The sequence below is a fragment of the Falco peregrinus genome, chromosome 1 (genome assembly GCF_023634155.1).
Source record: "Falco peregrinus isolate bFalPer1 chromosome 1, bFalPer1.pri, whole genome shotgun sequence".
In the NCBI taxonomy this organism is placed as follows: Eukaryota; Metazoa; Chordata; class Aves; order Falconiformes; family Falconidae; genus Falco; species Falco peregrinus.
The window spans coordinates 80,883,825-80,909,588 of record NC_073721.1 but is presented as its reverse complement, the minus strand read 5'-3'; the positions used below and the strand labels follow the sequence as shown (position 1 = coordinate 80,909,588).

At 36.4% G+C, this 25,764-nt stretch overlaps 1 protein-coding gene across 2 annotated transcripts in view; it reads right to left on the bottom strand.

Moving 5' to 3' along the window:
* The window catches only part of TTBK2 (tau tubulin kinase 2), a 104,736-nt gene that overhangs the window by 62,166 nt on the left and 16,806 nt on the right, over positions 1 to 25,764 (bottom strand). For both annotated transcript variants that reach the window (XM_055814978.1, XM_055814981.1), the window contains exons 2-5: positions 14,999 to 15,158; positions 9,549 to 9,696; positions 4,162 to 4,235; positions 1,493 to 1,633 (exon numbers count right to left, since the gene is read on the bottom strand). In XM_055814978.1, the coding sequence (XP_055670953.1) occupies positions 1,493 to 1,633; positions 4,162 to 4,235; positions 9,549 to 9,696; positions 14,999 to 15,067 (432 nt within the window). In that variant the 5' untranslated portion in view covers positions 15,068 to 15,158. The remainder of the gene's footprint in view (positions 1 to 1,492; positions 1,634 to 4,161; positions 4,236 to 9,548; positions 9,697 to 14,998; positions 15,159 to 25,764) is intronic.

The window sequence follows — 25,764 nt, the reverse complement described above, 5'->3', positions numbered from 1 at the left end:
AAAAACTACTTTGCTTTTCCCATGAAGTGAAACAGTAGTACTGTTCTAAATAAAACTGAAATTCACAGCTGCTTCAATGTCAAAGGATGAGGGTGAAAACCAATTGAAACCATAAATTGACATGAGTGTGTTTAACATTATTTTTAAATGGAACAGAATTTCAGTATTGCCTAATTCACCACAAGTCAAAAAACCAACCAAGGATTTCAAGATTTCAGCTCAGCGCAACGCTTACTTTTAGTATAATCTATCTAGAAAATGCATAATAAAAAATAAAATGGACTTGAATTTTCAAGCCAGGAAAACTGCATGTTAGAAAGCAATCATGCCTTCTTTTGCACATGTAAGTCACAACATAACTCGTAAAGGGGAAGAAAAATTCTTTGTTTTATGAATCTAATATACTACCTTACACTGCTGTTTATCCTGGCTCAACATTTAATTTTCTGGGATTTTCCATCCCCTAACAGCATTCTCCATTTCCATCTTATTTGGCCCAAAAAACTCCAAGATACAGCTAGATAACAAGATGTCCCCAATCCATCCTGCCAGCCATAAAGGAACACATTTCCCATTCAAAACTTGAATTGTTTTCATCATTAAAATCTTGTGCTCCAGCTAACCCCTTCTCACCTATTTCACTTGACATTCACTGCTTCTGTATCCTTTTCCTGTTAAATGAAGTCTTGGGGATGGGTCAGGGAGAAGGCAAGTTTTATAAAAGTTGCAAGGAAGAAGTGATGAAAATGAAAATCCCCTAATGCACAGAAACTTACCAGAAGTTTTACGTAAATATTATTCAGCTGACAGGAAATTTAGCTATATATGCCAGATAGAAAACACAAGATTCATTTATTTTTTCTCATTTACAAATGTTGAAAGTTCAGAGTTCTAATGGTAATTTTAATATAGAGCTGATATAAATAAATCAGGAATCAATTGAAAGAAAACCATAAAAAACAATAAGAACAAAAGCATGGTGCTATCAAGAAGGCACTGCCCTCATGACATTTGACAACACTCAATTTACCAGATTTGCACAATAAAACAATTCAATAGTTTTCTCTGTCTTTTCTTCCCTTGTTTTAGATATATTAACCACAAATAAAATGCTACTGAAGATCTTATAAATACACCCTACATTTAGTATCTATTCTCTTAGATTTATTATGTGAAGATATTAATTGCCATTAACCAAACTCATGACAAACACTCTTGATTGCTTGATGCTACAGGTAAGAGCTGGAAGTTTTAGCTACAGGAAACTGCAAAGAGTCCTAAGTAACTGGAGACAATGATGACAAAGACTGCAGTTGTTGTTGCAATTCAACATTAATCAATAGAAAAAATCTGCCCTTGATGAACAAACATTCAAGTTTCTGTCCCTTCTCATTTTTTCATTTTAACATCTAGTATAGAACCTATTCTTATTTATGCAGCCATCTAACAACCATATATTACTTGCATATTTGGATTTAATGGGCAGACTTACTGGTTTTATGTCCCTGTGCAGGAATCCCACAGAATGGATACTTTCAATAGATTCCAAAATCTGCTTTCCAAGCCGCAGAGTGGTACTAATGGTGAATGTTCCTCGAGATTGACTCCGACGCAGGTCTGCCAAGTTCCGACCCTGATGAAATTAAGAGGATATTTTCATAAAAAAATACTAATACCAAGACAGTGTAGTTTTCCTACTTCTTTAGCTGTTCATGGTTAACGATGGAATACTCATTGCCTATCTTCATACACAATAACAACATATCTTACCTAAATGCAATGACTGTATGTCCTTGAGTGTCTCCAACATTAAGTTTATAATTTATTTTTGAATATATGAATCCTAGTATCTTTCTACTTCTAAATAACATGGACCAAACTAATCTCTATTAGAAGACTAAGACATACACTATTAATTAACATTGTATCTGCATCAACCTGAAAAGAGGCCACTGAAAAAATGCTCACAAAGACTTCTTCACACTCACCTCTAAGGAAGAGTACATCATTTATTTATTTATACAGTGCATCTCTGACTACTTAATCAAAGAGATGAAAAACATACTATGCAGGAAATACACACCCACAATATCACAGAACTGTTGGTCTGCCAAAATAACAGAAGACGAACAGTGTGAACGAGGGCACTGTAGAGGAATGAAGCTGGGTTAATTAATATTGATAACATACAGCTGTGGGCTGGCTTCAGGGGCAGGTTGGCTGATGCAGATAAGGTGCAGCTGTGGCTGGTTCTGTTAAAGGCTTAGGCAGCCAGCGAAGAGAGAGAATGTGTGCCTGGGATGAGGAGAGACTAAGAGAAGGCAGCAGAGGGATTGGCATGAAGAGTGTGTTGGTGTGAGATGGTAAAAGACCTTGTTGCAGCTGGCTAGTTTGGAGAGTGCTGCGACAATTGGTGCCCTGTGTGAGGCCCTTTGGATTATGAGACTGAGTGTAACGAGCGGCAACAGCGGTGATGGCTGTCCTGGGGCATGTTTGAAGTTTTGAACAGTGACGGTGGTGCCCAACATAGCGGAGACAGGCGGGGGTAGACTGTGATCCAGATCACATTGAGATAGGTGGGAAGAACCTGGGGATCTGGATCAGACACCGGTAAAAGTGAGCTGTTGGGATCAAGGAGAAGGAAGCCTGACTGCCATGGAGTTAAGAGACTGAGGGTAATGGGTGACAGCAGCAGAGTACCTGGCCAGATGTGGCAGCAGCCCACAGCTGTGGTGGGTCCAGAGTGGGTCTGGCCAGACAGCGGTGATGGCTGTGCCTGGGGAAGGTGTGGGAGCAGCGCGGTGCCATGGGCAGCTCCCACCGTTGCTGCTGCTGCTCGGCCTGGTGGTATTCTTGCTGGTGTTTGTGTGCTTGTTGAAGGTGTCTCCACTTGTAGAAGAAATGGGTGACCACAAGGATGTTAAGAAGTTTTTCAGGACACAGAATGATGTGTCAGTGCTGTATTCTAGATCTGCTGCTGCTGAAAACTCACTCGGGTTACTGTCCAGTATGACCCAAGAGGTGAAAGGACAAGGCACTGTAAGTTCATCAGAACCCCGCTCTGAAGAAATCAAAATCCCCAATGCTAAGAAAGCAGATAAGAAGAAAGGTGATCAACCTGCAGAAGATGAAAAGCCCAAGATAAAAGTGAAGAAGGAATACGAGTATTTGTTCAGGGACAAGTTGTCTGGACTGTATGAAAAGCTTATTTGTAAAAAGGTTATGATGATTGTTAAATACCTAAGGTATGAACTGTTAAAAAGGAGGGGAATTGTAGAGGAATTCTGAAGGACTGTACAAAAAACTTATTTGTAAAAAGGTTGTAACATATGATATGAAATGTTAAAAAAAAAAGGGGGGGAATTGTAGAGGAATGAAGCTGGGTTAATGAATATTGTTAATATATAGCTGTGGGCTGGCTTCAGGGGCAGTGGGTTGGCTGCTGTAGATAAGGTGCAGCTGTGGCTGGTTCTGTTAAGTGGTTGAGCAGCCAAGGAAGAGAGAGGAGGAAGAAGTAGAGAGAAGAGAGAGAGAATGTGTGCCTGGGATAAGGAGAGACTAGGAGAAGGCAGCAGATGGACTGGCATGAAGAGTGTGTTGGTATGAGATGGTAAAAGACCTTGTTGCAGCTGGCTAGTTTGGAGAGTGCAGCAACAGGGCATATTTTTTTTCTCCAGTATACACGTTTATCAAGATGATAAAGGACAATAATCCCATAACTTTAAGTGTTAATCACCCATTTTATCCCTCTTCACAGGAACAAGTCTTTCAGTGAAGTGAATTAAGTGTTTTCTTTTACTTGCAAAGGGTATTTTTTCACTTTCATCAAAAAAGCCAACAAAATGCACAGACTAATGTATTATATTTTAGACCATCTTCAGATGAAGACTTCAAAGGAATATGAATTATCTCAGAAGACATCATGGTTCACTCTTTCAATAGTCAGGTCTTTCTGAGGATGCAAACTTTCTCTTTTCTGAGAGAATTATGGAAAGGATATCAAAGAATAAAGATATCTATATATGCTTGGTTTAGGTTTGCTTATTACCTTTGGGATTTTTTAGAATTTGCCATCCTCTAAAATTTTGCTGGTGTTTTCATACATGCTGGGCTAATAAACAAAAACACGCAAGCAAACTTGAAGAGTTGTTTGATACTGACCTGCAACTGCATGACCACATAGTTAAATCTGTCATTCCTTCCACATCCAATGAATCTACAGACATGATCTTTTCCTGAGAGAAAAAGAAGCAAATTAGCCAATAATAATTAAATTCTGTGGTTTATTCCTTTGGAAACCTAGCAAATTGCTGGAAGAGGCGGTTTTATTTCTTTGGAGATTTTTTTTATTTAAGCTCCTCATCTCCACAGTTCAAGAGCTGTAAAAGCAATGTCAGTTCTACCCCCAATTAAATAGAAGTTTTTTTCCCATAAAATATGCAGACCTACCACAGCTATCACTCTTCCATAAGAAAACATGCATCACAACATGCCTAAATGTCCACAAACTAGAGGAATTTTGGATTGGGAAGAGGTTATTTTCTTGCAAAGCTGGTGGCTTTTTATAGACAATATTCCTAGGCACGATTCCCCTTTTTCTATAAGGGGCAGCTGCCACAAGGAATGAAAACAGTAGCAGTTAACTGCAGGTCACATTTTGTATTAAAAACAACTGTACAAAAAGTAATTCAACTAATCCAACTTAGTAATATGTTTTTCTAGAATATGATCTTTGCTGTTTAGCTACAAAAGACAAATTCAGCTCAGGTACACTGAAGCAGAGATAAAAGAATTGTAGTAGTTAAAAACCACAGTTTGGCTTAAGCCAATTTTCTTTAAAGCCTCCTCCTGTCCCAGGAACAAACTGTGGAGAAGAGGGTTGGTCAAAAATCATCTCCTTAATATCCTGCAGTTCTAAGCCAAAGTATAAGATTCCCAATGTAAATAGAGAAAAAGGCAAGCCAAAGACCGCAGTAGGGAAACAGAAAGGGAATGCAACCTCATTGTCATTCCAGTATCTCTATTTATTGACTTGCAGAGAAGCTGGGACCCCGTATGACCCCACTCCATGACAGAACTGGGAATGGCAGGGTTTAAGTCCCTCGGGCCATTTACCTGCCGTTCTGACACCATGGAAGCTATAGCCAAGAGAAAGCAGATGGGCACAAGTGGTTGCTAAAGCTATCTAAAATTTGTGTCACCTAACGTTTCTTTCATGAATATCTTTACCCTTAGGATTACCACAATGTCATAAATAAAAAAAAAAAACAAAAACCAGTAAAAAAAAGTCATAGGAGAAAAGTAATTTAAAAAATTTAAAAAAATAAAATACTGCTTTCAAAATACTATTACTGCTACATACAGATCCAGGGGGGACTTATTGTTACTGCTGTACTCATAGTTCCACCAAACCTCTAAAACTTGGCCCTACGGCTTCTGAATATTCTCACTTCACTTGACAGAAGAGTGGTTGCCTGTTTATTGCTTCCTCAGGAAGCTCCCTGCCACATACAATTAAGAAAGAGGATCATTTAAGCAAAGAAAACAGTACAGGATTAAACAAAATAATTTATTTTAAAAGAATTATTTAAAAAGAAATCTCTACAACTTCTGCCAAGCACGTAAGTACCGCTGCTCTTCCTCTTCTTTTCCCTTCCACCCATTTGTTTAAGACAGGCAATATTACAGACACTGTAATTTCATGAAGAAAAATTATTTGCAGCAAATTTGTCAAGATTAAATTTTGTATATTCATTGCTGCAGTTTCCAGTTAATAAAGTCTCATCTGAAATATTAATGATTCATTTTACAGCCACTGTGGGTATGCTGAAGGAACATCTTCAGAAAAACAGATATTAGTCAGATTTCATCTTACAAATTCAGTAAATGTCCAAAACTCAGTCTGGTCAGAGAAACCCCATTTTAACTGCAGCAGCAACTTAAGTTGTGTGATATATTCCCTGGAAACTACATTTATAAAAATCGGAGGAAACGGCAAAGGACAGAAGTAGGACCTGTACACCTTATTCAAATAGCATGATCCTCTGCCACTCCAGTGTGGGTACACACACTTAACTTCACCCTTGCAGATACCTTCAGTTCCTTTTCCCTCAGTGAGAAAAGAGGATTTTCTCACACCTGTGAGCTATATGGCTAGGGAGCAGGAGGAAAAGATGGTACTAGGCTGCAGTGAACAACTATGCCCTTGAAAAGCTTCCTAGGGAGGGTATGAAGCCTACATGCCATTCCCCAGGCTGCAGTGTATCACTACAGATAGCTTTTCAGCCCATACCAGATGCAATCCATCACTAAATTATGCTAGAGCTGTAAATGAGTGAGGCAGAGGTTTGTAACGTTGTGTGAGACGGAAACCAACTGAGTGAATCTCACCCTCACTGAGTGAGATGTGGTAAATTTGTCTTCTCCCATCTGACTGTGGGAACAGATGGCCTAACAACATGATTAAAACAACGATCTGTTGCAGCAGATTTCTTGTTTAAAACAAAACAAAAAAACCCCAGAGCTTAAGGAGTTAAACAGTATTCTGACAACAATAATTAGGAGACAGCATCATTAGCAGGAAAAAACAAGTAAATAAAGATACAGTTGATGACTAAGCTGTAATAAATGGCTGTATCAGTGAACATACTCCTCTCCATATGTTTCTTACATAATTTTCCCCAGAAACAGAACATGTTAATAAATATATATTTTAAAAATCAGATCTACACACCAAGACAATTCTGAATGACCCTGTCAGCTCCCTGTCTCTCATTACATACTATTCGTAGATAAAACTTCTCAAATATTTGCAAGGAAAAGGATTTTCATGACAATTACATTCCTTCCTCTGATTTATGTTCAAGGTAACTAGAACACCTTGAAAGTAAAAGAACATAAGCCTTTGAGAAAAGGATAGTAATTATATACATACATATATATACATATACACACACACACGCCAAAAAGGGACAGAAGAAAAGAAAAAAAGTCTCAGAGGATACATGCTATTAGAAGGTTGTTACAAAAACATCCTAAAAGAACTGTTTACAATTTCACCTGCTCTGAATCTGCATTAAAAAAACCTTGTCAAAAATAAGAAAAATTTCCACATGGTAAATGAAGCATTTAATTAAAAAATATGATAAAGTTGGTTTTACTGCCTATTTTTTTCCCTTTTTCTTGATTTTCTCTCTGCTTCAAATTTCTAGCTCTTGCATACTGAAAACTTGGGAAGGTAGAATAATTAATGGAAATGTCTCCTAGGAATCAAAATTTTATGTAAAACATAAAATGATCTCTACCATAATCTTATTTAATAAAAATCCTTTAAGTATGGATGAAAATGTATGCATGTAAAAATAAAGTTATCCATCTGTGCAAACTACAGATCTCAATATATGCAAAAGGTTCAGCCTTGACCTGTCTCTTACTGCAGTGACTTTCCCGGTCATCTGAACTATTCCCTATCTACAACCAGAGCAGTTACACTGCAATGTGGAACTTGCACTTCATTGACTAAAGATCGCCTCTAGTGTTACTTACATGGAACCATCAACTTTTTTTTTAAATATGCTAGAGAATAGTAAGAGATTTTTTTTTAAAAAAGACATTAAAAATTAAGGAATAATTTTTAGATTGTTTTCTCCTAAAGAAGACTGTCAAAAGAGCACCTTCTGAAGATCTCATAGAAAATCAGGGTTTCAGTCATATAAAAACTCCTCTTTATTGTTTTCTCAGAGAAATAACATTGGGAACAAAAATAACTGAAAGTTTTTTATTATATATTATTTGGATTATGTAATATTTGGATTATTCGCCTCAATGGATCTGTTGTTCAGGTGTTTCATTGTTCTGTTCTTTTCATCTAGACAGCCTTTCCCATGATTCAGTGGAACCAGAGACTCCTCTGCAGGAAGACACATTGTTAAAGGAATTATACTCCCAAAGGAAGACTGATAACAGAAATTATAACTTCTCTAAGGCCCTATGGCAATTCTTCACAAATCCATTTCTTATTATTTCAGGAAACATTCATGGTTTTCAAAAGGTAAATAAGTTTTTAATAAGAAAAAAGTATTTTTGTAACATCTTAACTCAGATTTCACTTAAATTCACAGTAGAAAGTTATAAAGCACTCAAGTTATGCAGTCATATATAAGGCTATGTTTTTAGAAACACTGGCCTTGCAGTGTTACCAAATTCCAATATCTTTCAGTTATTACTGTTTTCCTTATTACTTTAGCTGTTTCACCTACACCATTTTGAAAGACCATTTTTGTTAAAACCAAAATCAAGCTCCTGTGCAGGAAAAAAAAAAAAACAAAAAAAAACCAACTTGAAAAAATAATTCTGAGCATTTAAAAACCCAGCAGTTATAGAGTAACTTCAAAACACACGATGTTTAAGACAGTTTCTTTCAAGAACCCTCACAAATGGTTTCTAAATTCAGAATTGGTAATACTGAAATTTACTATTAATCTCTGTACTAGAAATTCTAAAACTGAAAGAAAACCAATATGCAGTTCCTGAATCTCCTTGCTTGACTATTATGCTAGATGTTTTTGTGAAATTAATTAAAAAGATAAAAACGTAGGAACAGTTTGTTAACACTGTGACACGTGACATGCTTGCCCTCTCAAATCTATACAGGCCATCAATTTCTACTGCAATGTGACCTTTACAGTAGATTAGGCAGCACCATATGTCATGCAGATTTTGCTTTATTCAAATTAAGAGTTTGGAAAAATCGAGCTGCTGACAGGGATGGATGTATTAGTCAAAATCTTCCAGATACAAAATAATTGTTTTAAAGAAAAAAGTGGCCATTTAAACTTTTTTATAATCCTATGTTGTGAAAACCAATGACAAGAAGCCATTGCCTATTCCTCTGTATTGATAGCTTCAGACATCAAAAGTGACTATTCAAAGCTGTGATTCTGAATGGCCAAGGACCTGAACCCTAAAGTATTTCAGGTCCCTACATGCCAATAATATAACTTTTTTTCCTACAAGTTACAGCATTTTAAAATTGTTTTTTTGTTTGTTTGTGTGGGGTTTAAATATGTCTCCCATTTCAACAATAGAATTATTCTTGGCAATACTTGCAAAGGCAAAGAAACACAAACATCCTTATCCTGGATGCTATATGAAGAACCCACAAATAATCAATGCTAGACAGTATAGGAAAAAAAGATACCAATTTAGAAGGGGAAATAAAAAGCTAACAACAAAGTCTAGAGAAATAAAGGTAAGGAGAAGATATGGATCCAGAATAAAACACAGTTGAGAACAGGTTTTGCATTAAAACAGGTTTAATTTTTTCTTGGGTTTTTTTTTCATATCACCCTGTTTCGAAGAAAAGGTTCACTGTTGCAAAACTTTCAGAAGCTGGAAGAGCTTCTATTCCACATTTCATAACCATTTAGCAATAACACGCAGAATATGGGGAACATTCTCTCAAACTGTGACTAAATAGAGATTATAATGATTTTTTTAAGGCAATACACTGACATTCTGCTTCTAGCATATCCAGGGTACAGCCCTACCTTGCAATTTCTTCAACACAGCTACTTCCATTTTCAGCACTTGCTTTGGTTGCTGAGCCGATTCCACCTTCAGTGCAACATTTTCCCGAGTAAGCAAGTCCAGTGCATCGTAAATTTCCCCAAATCCTCCGCCTCCTATTTTCCTCAACTATATTGGGAAAAAACAGAAAGAACAAAAACATATTTAAAAGAAGGGAGAAGAAAGGAAAGAAAACATCAATACTTCTTTGTACTGCCTGCCATACTGCAAACACTGTTGTATTACTAACAGATTTTAAAATAACATAATCATAGCCTTCTAGTACATAAAAGAGCTACTGAATAATCTACAAAGGTATGGTTAAATAAAGTTTGTAAGAGAATTCTAGGAAAACTAGGAATTCTAGGAAATTCTAGGTTAATGCACCTGATCTCCATCTGCACTAAACTTCTTGTATTTTATAAAATAGAAGAATGCACTAGCATTCCCAACATTAATCCAACCAAAGTCATCATGCTAAATAAAATCTTTCTTCAAATATTCACATGCTACCCAGAGACCTCCAAATACAAAAGTACAGTGAATTTTTTAAAATATGCCATCTTTTCCCTTTTTTCAGAGATAAACACACTGAATATCAAAGGTATAAAAGTTCCTGGACTTACTGAAAAGAGACAGCATTTTCTATAATATCCAGTGATTTACACATAACAGTTAAATCATAAATAGTAAGAAATGGCTAAGATTATATTTTAATGTTACATTCACACTTACTTATGGTTCACCAGTACCATTCTTATTAACAGACGCACTCAAGAAACTTGCACAATTAAAAGTTCATCCGAGTTAGGAAGAGGTAAAAAGAATGCTCCTGGCATATTGAACAGTTTGCACTACATTCAGAGCAAATATTAATAGTTGTATTTTCACCCTGCTTTAAATTTTCACAGGGAGCAGAGATTTGTCTGGTTTTCAGTATCAAAAATGTCAATGTTATTTCATGTAATGCTTTCATATAGTGATCTCCCCTGTAGCTACCATTCTAAAGCTGATAAAACAGAAAAGGAAACAAAAAGAATTACCCTAAGAAACACACAATATTGTATTTTTACTATATTTTACCTTGAAAGAAATGACATTGTTTTCTAAACATCATTTGAAAACATAAGGTTATATGAGTATAGTGTATTAAGGGTCATCTAAACATCCTGGGGATCTGCAGATCAGCAATACGCTGACCTATCTTCAGATTCTGAAAATAAACCTCACGTCTCCTAATCCAGAAAATAAAACAAGCCATCTGACTGAGAAGGAATAACAATTTTTAAAATAGTCTAGGCCCCTAAGAAAAAGGAAGAAGGTAACAGATAAAATACTCACATTGTTTACCTGCATTTTTCAAATCGTATTGCATGAAATCTTTGTTCTGTATGATTACAACAATACTCAGTATTTCACCATGTACTTTCTGTCCTGAAGATGTTTGACCAGCGCAAGCAACTGCTATTTCAGTACTCTTAAGATGAGGAAAATATAGTTCAAGATATGTAGCACGACCTAAATTACTCACTTCTGGCCAATTCATTACCAATTTTAGAAAGGTGTATAAAATAGACAGTACAGCACATTTTCAGACCTACAGAACTAATGCACCTAATCATCTGCTTCTAGTGCAACACCTGCTGCCTGCAAGTTCAGATGTTAATTTCTTTCTAATAAGCACGCTAGCTGTTAGCAAACACAATTTCCTCCACAGGCTGTATACTTCCTCTGAATACTACCAACATACATACTACCAATGCAGGCTTACACCTTTACTCTTCAGCATACACATTTCAAGAACTTAACAAATTCAAGATCAGAGTATCACAAATCCTGAATAAGAAGTTTGTGTCTTCAGACGCGACTTGTTTAAGGTACTACTACGGTAAGAATCTAGGGTTAACTCTGAAATAATGACAAACTGTGAAAAATAGAAACCTGTCAAGTCCAGTGAAATATTCAGTATCTCTTGGTTACATTCAGATGTATCCAATATATGCAGAGTGATAGTCCTTACGTAAGGGAAGGAGATCTGCCATCTACATATCAGGGAAATAAAAAAGAAGTTCTAACAGGATTACATATATGGTTTTGTTGTTTTGATTATTTTTTAATTATGTGTGTATCTATGTATATCTCTCAAAGATGTAGCTTTGTGACTAGTTTGGCCATTTTAAGTCTGTACTTTTCCATTCCACCTCTTGGTCTGGTAATGCCATTATCTTGACTGAGCTCTGAGCTATTAACAGGGCTCCAAGAGTTAAACATAGACATTGATCTGACTGTAGTTTTCAGCATAAGCACATAAATTTTCAGCATAGTACAAGTACAATGGACAGTGAGAATGCATGGAGAAAAAGGTGAGAGGGGAAAAGGAAAAAGGCGACACAGCCATCCTCTACACAGACTTACAGCAGTTTACCATATATCTTCATTTACTGGCCTTGAGAAATAGCCAGACTGAGAAAGACTGCTACTGAAAGGGTTTTTTTCTGCTTGTGTGCTTAAAAAAAATTAAAAAACAAACACATTACCATACTAATAAAATAAACAGATCAATTTCTATCCTTAGATAGAAAGTACACCAGAATCATTAACAAACATTCAATAATGACCTTGGTCAATAATTCCAAGCACAAGTGCACCTCTGCTTGTAGGAAAAATACTTTCCATGCCCTTTGTCACTGGGTCATGCACCACATTCGGCAATGAGCCCATGTTTTCCATGGTTGTCTTTTTGCTGCCAATATCCCTGTAGAAGCCTTTCTCAGTGCTTTTCACATCCCTCACCAGTTTTGACTGCCAGCTGAGCTCTGGCTTTCCTATACATTCATCCCAACACACAGAGGTAATGTCTCTGTATTAATCTTGGGCAGCCCATCCTTGTTTCCACCTTCTGTTGGCTTCCATTTTGCTTTTGAGTTCAGACAGGAGATGACTGTTCAACCATACTCACCTCCTGCCACATCTGCACATCTTTTACCTTGACAAGGATCATGCTGCCCTCATTTACACCTGCACCACATTCTCCCATTTTGTACATTAGTTTCAAGCTTCTCTTCTTTGCATTCAGCATCTCATACCCCAAACTCATCCTCTCCATTCTCTCTTCAACTCCTGTTTCTTTGTATGCTTCAAGTCTACAGCATACAATTTCCAACATATTTTATCTTGGTACTTTCGCTTACATTGCATATTGAATGATGTTCTTAAACCTACCTAAAACCAATTATAATTACAATCAAGTATCTCCAAGTCAGGACTCTAAGAAACATTTCAAAGGCGAAACAGAGGGATGAGAAAAGGCATTGACAGAGGATAAAAGCAAGCATTAACAGATACAGAGACCAGCAGAGAGGGAGGGTATCAATGAGGAAAAAATACTCTGTCTTTTCAAGATAGAATCACTCTAAAAAATGTCTAGGTTAAAGTTAAATTTATTTGAGCATAGCTTTAAAAAATGTTCATGTCCACAATTTCCAGGTATGTTTTCACAATTACAAAGACCAAGGTCCTGAACAGCAAAAATTCTGAAAATTGCATTTCAGCCACAAATCTTCACATAACTTCCAGATAGTGTTCTTTTTTTCTTAAACTGGTTACAACAAAATAATCTCATGCAATCATACTACAGTGCTGCCATTCTTCAATGGAGGAAAAAAAGCAGGATATTGGGACAGTTCCACAAGGAAAAATCAGAATTACTACTGATAATTAGGGACAGTACTCATTGCCACTAAATTTTGAACGTCCACCAGTATATATATCTTTCTACACAAGGAATTTTTAAGTACACTGCTGTTTCAAGAACACTAGCAAAAAACTTCATAACCTAACAGAACAGTACTCCTTATGTTAATGTACATTTCAAGCATTAAGGAATTTCTAGAATTTGTATGTTATGTTCTTCCACTGGCACACTGTCCTGTGAAATCCTGAATTTCAAAAGAAGTATATCACCTCTAGATGCCATCAAGACATCCTTAATAACTGCCACAGAAATTAAGAAATTTAAGAGTTACCCCCAGACAATATTTGGCACTCATCTACCTGTAATACTTTATTTGGAAAACATACAAGTTAAAATGTATAATCACATGAGATGAACAACAGCCTACTCTCAAAATTTCCAAAAGACACTGATCTGATGATCAGTCTTCATTACCTAGGGAAGAAAATAAATCTGCAGGAAACAGGACTACTGTTGAACATATCAGACAACAGAGTAATTTTGTGGTTAGTGATATATTAGTATACTGTTTTCTATTTATAATTCTATCTTACTCTATTTGATCTAAGACTATGATTTCACTTTTTACTTTACTGCAATATTAAGATGCAATGTAAGAAGACATTTTACAAATACTTATGCTCCAAAGATAGCCATTTATGTTCTATTTACACAAAAGGAAATATAAAGTTTTCCTACACAAAGCTAGTATCAGCTTCCTGCAGTTTTCAATGAAGGACAGGACACAAGACAGTTGAAATTTTCTCTATATGAATTTGAAATGAATGCTGAATCTGTATCTTCTCAGTTTCATAGTTTTAAATAAAATATTGAAACATGGGAGTAATATAAACCAAAGACAGCGCAAAAAATAGTGATTCAGTATCCATTCACAGCCTACTAAACACAAAGAGATACCCAAAATGTTCCATTATGAAGTGGTGCTTTTTTTGGCTCTTCCCCCCCACCCCCACCCTTTTTTTTTTTTTTAGATCTAAACAAATCCACATGCAAAAAAATTCTTAAGTCATTAGGGGAATGGAGGAGGAACTATGAGAACTCAGCCTGTCCTTCCCAGCAAAAATACTTTCAAGTGGATTCTATTTCCCTCTAGATGTAAATCAAGGATATGAACACCAAAAAGGAACAGAGCTATTTATAGTAACACCGATACTGGCACACAATCAAATGGATATAAATCACTCAGGAATAAATCTATGCTACAAAATATAACAAACAAAAATCATTTCTAATCGCAAGAGCAGCAAGGTCCTGAAAGGTCTTCCTGTAAGAAGTAACAAATCTCACAATCTGACTAGTCTCAAAAGGGTGCCTGACTGATTTCCAAAACAGGCTGACATAATCACTGCCTGACTGGATTCAATATACTAACAGGACTCTTCCACTTGTGCTCTGAACAGGCACTAAGTCAGGATTTATAAGCTTCCCTAAGTCCTTACCACACAAAAAAAAAAACCCAAACAACAAACAACAACAAAAAAACCCAACACAAATGCATATAACTTCTTTTTAAAGTAGGCTAAAAGAAACACATGGTTGTAAAGTCCTTTAACCATTTAACATAAGTATTAAGCAAAACATATCTCACAAGAATTTTGAAACAGATTTCAAGGCGCAAACTACTTCTTTTTAAAAACATGTTTCAAAGGAGAAAATATTGCAGAAAGGCATACTCACCACCTTCCATCTTTCTTTGACCAAGATTCCCACACTGAGGATGTCAGGCTGCTCCCCTCCTCCACTCATTGCAACCTCCTGAAGCGATGGAGCTGCTATGCAAAGTCTATGTCAGTAGAAACCATCCAGATCCCAGGAGTGGCTTCCATTTAACCAGGGACTGCAGAAACAGAGCAGAACATGGGATCTCAGTGAATAACAACAGAACAACATGAAATACAGAAAAAGTTGTGTTTCTCACCCAGAATCTTAACTAGGTTTTGTATCCCACCGTGACTCAAGCTGGAATTCTAGCCAAATAACTTCCAGTACAGAAAGATAGTCAAGTATACTCCTCTTTATTTTTTTAACCTGTTCTCTCTCAAATCCTCAAGCCCAATCTCAAAATAGTATTAACGAATATCAACATTTTCAAAGTTATATTCTGCAGGCAGTTTCAAATTGTTGTAAATCATAATTACATTTATAATTAATTGTAATAAAAACAACTTTTTAAACCTAAAAAAATAATTTACTAAATAATTGGTTACATAATTAATAGTAATATATAATAACAAGTTTAAAGTAATATTAACCAAAACATTTCAGAATTAAAAATAATTAAATCAGCATTGCAATTTAATTTATTGCATTGCATAGACTATTCCACATTTTACAGTGTGTTTCACATAGATAGGATTACTAATGATTAAATATGTCTAAAGTAAAATTTTGTTGTTTTATTTCAGAGTACAAATAGCTAAAGGAAAAAAATTGTCTTAGGTAATTGCATCAGTTTAATTTTTTAATTTTCTGGCTTTAGGCAATCATCTGTAAATCAAATTTTATATAGCAATGTAAAAGTTTGTGTTTTGGAGATTAATCCATCCATAATGGCTCCCATTAGCAACTACTACAACCAATTAAAAGCTTATTCCAATTGTTTGAAGTTTTTCTAGAATTATTCTTATTTGTTACACTGGTATAATTATACAAGTGTAACTCTGTATAAACTCTCATCCAACGATAGGACTCTTCAGAAGCGTATTTGCTTTGAATCTATTTCTATCACTTCCAAAACAGCATGAACTGAAAATGAAAAATTCTTTTTCTCCCTGAATCAACACACAAATTGTATGTTAAATTAGTACAACCACTCTGATTTAAATTAACAGTAAGCCCTTCCATGTGGGTAAATGCCAAGTTTACTATTGGGGTTAAATTAGCCTTTTTAAAAAACAATCTGCTGCTTGAATGACCTAGCTTTTAAAACAGATGTTTGTTTGACATGACAGTAACTGTGGGATTTTTTTTCATATTCTTTCATATTTATTTTTCATATTTCATTTACACCTTTCTTGCTTCAATTGTAAACTCTGACATTTAAACCAACTCCAAACAAAACAGACCCCTCTGGAGAAAAATTAATCAGGATTAGTTTAAGATCTAAATTTATACCAAATTAGAGTAGATTACATCCCTGTAAAAGACTGTTCATTCAGAATATGTAGCCTGAATTGGTTTAATTCAAACAAATGAAGGGAAACCAAATTAAGATTGCGTGCTCTGAGTAACAGCATCCACGCTGCAATTTAATCAAGTTGACCTAAACCAATTTAAATTCTACCAGTGCTGGTAAATTCTCCCCTGCAGATAAGGTCAAAATTCTAAAGAGAGCTATAGTCATCTATGTGAACACCCTTAACATTACTAACCACTGACCATAATTACTGACCTTTCTAACAGAATTATTGTAACACAGTCAGGAACTAAGTCAGTCGAAGAGAAAATGAAATGGCACTAATGAAGGAAAAAAGATTTATTTCCAAAATTACATGCTTACAGCATGTACAGTGATTTTTTCATTTACTCAGATCTTTGCTTCCCCTTCCACCACCACCCCAGTTACATCAAAGTAGGTGGTGGTCTTCACTAAGTAATATGTTTACTCCTATACTGGGACTTCAAGGGGTTGTTTTTCTGAACCCTGCTTAAAAAACAGTAATAGAGGAAGTATTCATCTCACTGGAGCAAAATCTAAAATTGGCAAGTATGACTTTTGCTACAGCTTTCAAACATGAGCAAAATTCATCACCTGCAGGAAAAGTAAATGCTTTATTAAAGCAAAGATATGACAACAGTGGTTTTAGCGTTTTCTGTTAATACTGCTATCAGCCTTGATCCAATACCTGATTTGAACTTTTTTTTTTAAATACACTTCAAATTACAATGTATAGGCACAGCTCTGACAAACATTTCTGATAGCTATTCATTCACAAATTCTTGAGCATACTAACAGAGCACCAGTAACTGGCCCAGAGTGCAATGGTAAAATACATATATCCACAGAACCACCCCATATTTAAGAATCATCATAGAAGTACTGTATTACTGTAGATAACATCTGCAGGGCCAGGGCAACAAAATCTTCATTTATACACAATTCCTCAATCCTATTCCAATACACTAATTCCTTGTTAAATCTCTTGTCATCCTATATCATTACAGAGCAATAAAATCTATTCTGCATTGTCACTCATATTCAAAGCACCAAAGCCCCAGGACCCATTAAACTGTCACACAGGGAGGCAAAATTTCTCTCCTGAACCCCTGAAGACAAGGTGTTAAACACCCCCTGAAGGCAAGCAGTATTTTACTTGAAAAATGTTTTACAAACATGTTAAGGTTAATTTGAAGAATTATATTTTCTTCTAGACCCTACATAAAGTAGCAGGAGGATTCAATCACAAATTTCAAGGCCAGAAAGCTTAAAACTAGCCTGAACTTTTACCTGATCAGGCCACAGAACTTCACTCCCTTAGTGAAATAGCACAGGCTAATTTGTAAGACTCCAAATGATTAACAGTCCCCAATCTTCACTAGCAACATGTTCTAGTACATCTCTTCCCTCACAGTAAGCATGACTTGCTTTGTTTCACAGTTTAATCTGTCTGATTTTAGTTTTTTACCACAGGACTTTGTTACATTTTTGGAAACCAAATTTCATCCCCAGTAATTTCACCTCATTTAAGCATCTAAACACAGTTCTTCAACTTCCTCTAAATTAATAAATTAAGCTTTAAGCCTCCCTCTCTATCCCATGGGTCTTTTCTGTAGGCCTCTGAAAATCCTCTCCTTGCTCCACATTCTTCTTGTGTTATGGGCAACGAAATTGAGTTAGACACCAACACTGAATTACACTCAAGCATACCAATACCTAATATGAAGAAAAGAGGTGTTTTTTTATTTCTTTGTGATAGCAGTCTTATTTCCCTAATTTAAGTCTGAAGCTGTTCTATACTTCTGCTAAATCACAACTCTTCCCAGATGCTTATACACAGGCACTGCTGCAAGAATATGGTTTCTTTAAAGCTTTTATTCAAAGTTTGTTATAGACTGGGTTTCATTGCTCTTCTGTTCTCTAACAACCTTAACACTGCATAACTGAAAATCTGTTAGTTATTAATGTACTGCATTAGATAACTATCTTTATATTCCTTACCTAATAACAGAAAACACGTATCCTGGTAGGTGCAATTTAGATTACAACCACCTTCTCCAAATTCATGTGGAAAAAACCCTGGACGTTACTGGAGAGGACTATATTTAAAGGACTTTTGGACAGACATCAATATGCATTCTTTGGAGGTGGTGCTCAGGACAAAACTGAAACTTCTCTAAATTTTGAAGTACCTGAATTCAGATAGTTTGGCCCATTCTAAACTCCACAGATGAATTAAAGACCATAAAAGTAGATACAGTTCCATTTGTATTACTGAAATACAGGCATATATTGCCTACAATGCTGTTAAACAATTAAGAAAGCTCTGTACGATCTGTATCCCACTGAAGCAGGTGATTGGTTAATGACATACAGTTAAGGTGCAAGCTTTCCCTTACTCATTCAACAGATGAATCATTCGGCAGTACAATTTTACAGGTGGCAGTACGGTTATTTTCTGCACAATGAACACTATAATTCTCCTAAAAAAGTAACAGACATTTTAATTGCAATATATCTAATAGAATTCTACATTCCATTAAGACATCAGTTTCATTATCAGACCAGTTTATCAGATCAAAGGAAATGTGTAAGGTAACAGAATTATCACAATTAAAGGCAATTAGCCCTCTATCAAATTTATTTCCAGGTGACAGGTCATGTAATAACTAGGACAACACAATGAGTACTTTGTTCCATAACATAAGCCTTTGCCTGGGAACCGATCACAGTATAACATGAGAACAGCTAAAGGAAGGTTAGCACTTATATCCAGAATTGAATATTGTACAAACAGCATCCATTATTTAAATCTCTTCTATCCACTTAACTGCTTTTAGCTATGTATCATCCCCACAAGACTTCTTTAAATTACCCCAACCAAGTATACTGAAAGATTATATGCGATTAGAAAAAAGTTTTAAAACTCCAGAAAAAAACAAAGTCAATTTTGTAAAAGCTGATTCTAGCTCAGCAAGCAAAGTCAATTGTTTTACGTAATTTGTGTGCATGTATATATTTCTTTAGAGATGGCTCTAAACTGAAGCCAATCTGTGCTTACCAGCCTTTGTAGATGTTTAAATCCAGATCTAAGGTTCTGTACTTTGTACTTTTGAACAGAAGAACTTAAAGGAACAAAGAAAATGTAAACAAGTCAGCATAAAGAGAAAATCAGGACAGGAAGTAGTCAAAGGTCCTAATTTCACCACATTTATGGTAAAGTCCATTTTCTTAGACAGGCTAAGAAGCATGTTCAAATTGTAAATTCTAAAGCCAGAATTTAAGTGTGTCTATTTGAGCATCCAAACTAGAAAGCTATCCTGCACCTCTAACCCAAATATTTTCTAAATGCATTCATTACAAGCTGGGGTCCTGAAAATCATCATTCAGTATGTCAACGAGAAAACCAAATTTAACATGTTGACCTAAATTTCCAACCGTACTGGTTGTGAAGAAAATCTTTTTAAAGATCCAACACATAACCAATGCAATTTTAGGTTTTACAGTCTCAAGCTCTTGGGTGCCAAAATACTCATCACCATTTGCAGATTCCAGGTGTGAAAAGCTCCCAACTGTCTTGTGTGCTATAGCTAAAGAGTCTAGATTTCCTTTTGGCAGCTTCTGCACTTACAGCTATGTTGTTATTACAAAAGGGGCAATATTTCCTCAGTTTGAAGACAGAGTTAAAAATATAACATTTAGTTTCAAGTGACAATCTTATTTTAAAAACACATATTTCAAGCTACTACATTATTTCCAGTTTGCAAGAGAATCCAGCACCAAAATGTTACAAAAACCCAAGTAAGGCAAAGTTTATGGAAGGAGTATATTATCTTTCACTAAACCAACTAATACAGGTGGCAAATCCCTACCAGTTTTAGACACACAAACCCCTCTTCAAGTCCAAAATAGAATGAGAACTTTAAAATTAAACTGAACTTGAAAGCAATTGCACTACAGTAAACTTCATTATGTTTTTTGGTTAGACCAACTGAGGTAAAAGGTACTCAATACTTGCCATAAAGAAAGGGAAGCACCTGGATATGCGTGTGACAGGGAGAGACTATAGGGTTGTGGCTCCTATGAGAAACACAGCACCTAATTTATTACCTACAGACAATCAGAAATTTTTGGTCAAGGAGAATTAGAATGACCCATGAAACAAAAACTCCATTTATTAGATGATATTTTTGCCACAGTATTTTTCAGACAAGTGAGTTCATTTCCTAATCTGATCTGTCACACAATTGCACAAAGACTTAATGTCAGAACAAGAGAAAGAATGGAAGTTAGCTGTGGGGGACAGGGAAAGGTTGGACTACTGTGGTGCTTTCAACTCAAACCAGTTGTTGAACTACAACCTCAGGTGCAGAGCCTTTAATATAAATGGGGAAACCTAACCCTATGGAGAGGTCACCTTCATGCCAAATAACACTATTAGTCTCAGTTTTTTCCACAACTCAGAGTGAGTTCCAAGTAAAAAAGAGGCTTGTGCAACCTTACTAATTATGCAAAAATTAATTTTAAAACCCTAGAAGTGTCATTTCTTAAAAAAAAAAAATAATGTGGTATTTACAACAAACATAAATGAAACTCAAAGTGAGGTTTTCTCCTATGATAAGATTTTGGTTTACCTCTCATAAAAGTCTTCTTCAAAGAAGCTAGGTCTCTGATCACTTACATAAAGTGAAAAAAACTTTTAAACACATGAACGGAAAGTCAGTTCTGCAATTACCTAAATTATACAGCATTACAGTAATTATTTTCAAAGATCCTTGTAAAATTTTCATTGCAGAAGAGCTAAGTGATAGTGAAGTATAGTTTTGAACACTGATACAAAGACAGCCTGAAGTCAAACAATTAAGGTATTTTAAATAACGGCACAATCATATAATATAAAACTATTTATCAGCAAAATAAAACCTTTGTTTCCAGTTTTTTGAAATGTTGGAATAGTCAGTTATCTCCATAGGATACACTTAGAATATTAATAGCTTACCATCAATGCCACTAACTTTATATGCCAAGATTAACATAAACTGATCCTTTAAGACACTTTGAACTATCGCCTTTTTCACTAGTACTATCCGTTTCTATTATTTCATAAATCAGTTTTCTCAGTAAGGAAAAACATAAAAGCCCAACCCAGGCATACAACACACAACTACAGAGGGCAAGAAGGCAAACAACACACTTCTCTGAAGATTTTCTTCCAAAGCCTACACAACTTTTTGCAGTAGATAAACAGTGATTTATAGAGGAGAAGAGCTGCTGCTAAGGACTGTGCAAGAATGATGGAAGGACATATATACAACTAACTGCTATTAACCTCTGAATGCTTTATCCAATCAAGTAAAGTTCAAGGTAAATTCTAAATATAAATTTTGTAAAACTAAATATAAAAATAAAAATTACACAACATTTTTGTTGTGTAAAAAAAAATAATAAAAAAATCGGCAGAGGAACGTTGGTGAGATGATGAGATAAACGACACGCAAACAGCAAAATGCTGTCTGCACTGATAGTGTTCAAATGATCCAGACTGCCAGAGGCAGACAAGCAGCCCAGCTGGCAGACCACAAGTCTATACTCACTGTATGGTGCTCAGGCTGCAGCACTATGCATGAAGTGATATGGACCTCACTAACAAAAGCTGAGAATTCCCTTGATACGTCAGTTGATAAAGCACATCACAAAAACATAGTGAATAAGGCCCAACAGTTTGCTAAGCAGAACAGGAGAAAAGCAATAGAATAATCTTTTTTTAATCTGTAATGTCTAATCTCTTAGAATCCTTATCTTAAGGGCACGTAACTCTAAAATCTGCAGCAGTATTGTGATAAAGACAGGGCACCGGCCATGCACACAAAGGTATCCCATCTCCTTAAATACATGAAGACAGCAACTCTCCTTTTAGTCAGTGTGTGAAATGAGGTCAGTAACTGCTACACCAAGCAAGAAGACTTCAAAAGAGCCTAGCTGACAGGAAGATGGAATCTGAGTGAGTCCATGCAGTGCAGGAGGTCTACCAAACTCTGAAAGGCTTTGGCTTCCTCGATGAAGGGAATGCACAGCCATCCTGCCACACAATGCAGCAATCCCTGAAAGAGTTAAGGAGGAAAGACACATCATCACATTCTAGTTTATGCAGGAGATACCCGAGTACTTTCCAGCAGTAGGTAACAGCGCTACAGAAGTCAGACACAAAGAAAAGACACAAAAAAAAAGAGACCCTGTGCTGACCCTCATGCCAAGACCAACTACTCAGCACTGATGTCAACATCCCTAGCGCCAGTGGGTAGGAGACAGTTACTTGAAGCGGACCCTTATGGACTGCCAAATGACATGAGATATGGGAAATGGCTTAGTGCTTGGCTGTGCTGAAGGAAGATGGCACTAAGGCAGCTAAAATAAACGTACAAGCTCTTGCCAGCAGAACAGCACAAGCTATTACTTAATCTTCACTTTGAGCTGGCTTCAGCAGGGCTTTCTACAGTGCTAGGGAGTCTCTCTTGCTCACAGGATATTTTCCACAATGATCACATAGGCTCAGGCAATACTGAATCTAGAAGCACAATCCAGAAAAGCAAAGGAGAAAGGTAGCTCATCTAGGACTGCCTGAGCAGTCTGCCCCTAAAAAATATTCATGCTGGGAACTTCCAAGGTACAGGGGTTAGAGTCAATAAAATGACTTGGCCAGAGCATGCACCTGTTTTGTAGCCATAGTTGATGGCAGCTTCAAGAAACAATGACTGAAAACTGAGCTCCTAATTGGAGGTCCTTAAGTTTGAAATGGGAGACAGGTATTAGAAAACTGAAATGGAACTTCAGCAAAGGCATTTAAAGTTGGGACAAACCCAAAAATATCGACTTAATTTTCAGCAGAAAAAAATTAGGTTAGACAGTAGAAAAGTAAGTAGCATGGACAGCTAATGACAAGAGCAGACAGGCTGCATTAGATCAAAGATCCACCTAGCCCAATCTCCCATCTCTGACTGTTGCCAGCAGCAGACGTCTAGGGAAGAATACAAGGATGCAGGAAGCATAAACTCATACTTTCCCAGAATATTTTCTGAGGATGTAACAAGCTGGGACACAAAACACATGCTGAGCCAAAGATGGTATTTAAGATTTTTCACCTCTGAGTTCATCAGATCTTTTCTGAACCCATGAAATCTTTTAGCATCCATAACACATGTACTGCAAGTAAATCGTTAACTTAATTCCATGCTGTGGGAAGAAGCACATCTTTGTTTCCAATTTGTCTTTTGCTAGTTACATTTGAGGTTCACTGACCCTTGTACTGGAAGGTAGAGTTTACTGTTGCTCCCTGTTCACCTTAGTCCTACACAGGGAACACATTTGCTACCATATACCCCTCATTTATCTCTTCTCCTATTTAGTCTTTCACTGACTTTGATCTGTGTGCTTTTCCCAGTTCTATGACATCCCCTCTGAGATGTGGAGACCCGCAATGTTATTATACACTGACCTGCTATTTTCAGAGAACCTGCAAGATCCCATTCCAAAGAAGCTCATCACTGTGTAAATTCTAAAATTATTTTTCCCTACATTAACTGCTTTATAATAATTTTCACTTATCATTATGTTGTGGTTTAACCGTGGCTGGTGACAAAGCAACACGCAGCCACCCACTCACTCCCCCCACAGTGGGATGGGGAAGATGATCGGAAAAGTAAAAGTGAGAAAATTTGTGGGCTGAGATAAAGACAGTTTAATAGCTAAAGCAAAAGCTGCACATGCAAGCAAAGCAAAACAAGGAATTCATCCACCACTTCCCATCAGCGGGCAGGTGTTCAGTCACCTCCAGGAAAACCAGGCTCCATCACACACAACAGTTCCTTGGGAAGACAAATGCCATAATGCTGAATGTCCCCCCACCTTATATGCTCAGCATGACACCATATGGTATGGAATATCCCTTTGGCTAGTTTGGGTCAGCTGTCCTGGCTGTGTCCCCTCCCGATTCCTTGTGGCCCTCCAGCCCTCTCACTGGCAGGGCCCAAGGAACTGAAAAGTGACTTAGTATAACCATCACCCAGCAACAACCAAACCTATCGGTGTGCTATCGACGTTGCTCTCACACCAAATCCAAAACACAGCACTGCACCAGCTACTAAGAAGAAAATTAACTCTGTCCCAGCTGAAACCAGGACGTATTACCTCAGAGGTGCAAGGTCTTTCTCCAGCTCATCTCCTTCTCTCCATCTTTACTAATTTCAATACCCTTGTATCACCAGACTTTGTAACTTCAGCATTTGCATCTTTTCTAGACCATCTGTGAATACACACTACAGCACAGAGAGGTATACTTTTTAGGCTGATGTGCACAGATTATTCATATCTAGAAAACCTGAATCATAATCTTCCATCTGGATCATTAACAGCTCTGCTTTCACATTTGGAATGGATTCCTTAGATATCTAAACACAATCTTTCTTCACAAGATCATTATTCAGCATGTGACATAATTCATAGTCACATTTTTTAGAGATACTGCCTGACCGTATCTTCTGTTTCTGTTTTATTTTGGTCTTGCAAACCAAGCAGTCTCTCTAACACAAACCCAAGCAGGAAGCAAAGCATAAAATATCAATTAAGACAGACTTGAAAAAGGTCAAAGCAAAGCCAACATGAAAGAACAGCAGGTTAAGAGAATTTCTAAGCAGAAGAAAGCGAATAATTAAAAAAAAAATGATAAATTACAGCAACTGCAAAAGCACAACAAGGACAAAGCAAAACTGACTCTAACTCTATCCCAGCCGAAACCAGGCCACTAGATTCGAAAGAAACTTAAGAATTAAATAGTGAATCTATTTATGATGATACATAATGTCTCATTTATACCTGCATTGGAGTGTGGCAAATACAGTGCCAATAAAGGGTTACACGGGACATCCAAGCTTCAGGCTTGGAAATCCAATATTTGTACCCAATGAATCAGTAGAAACTGTAACAATGAACAGAATTACTGAACACTTGAACATAAGTGATAGAGTTGAGAAGATAACATGGCTTTGATAAAACAAAGTGCCATCTTCCAAATCTCAGAGCTCTTAAAAGAGACAGTCAGTCAGACAGGTAAGAATGATCCAAATAAAGTCTATTTGGATTCCTAAAAAGTATTTGATAAAGTCTTTTTAAAGAACCTAAACAGGCATGGCATAAGAGGACAAGTCCTCTGCACACAAAAAAAAATGGCTAAAAGGCAGGAAACACAGGATTTCACACAGTGGAACGAGGCTACAAGCAGAGTTGTGCAAGA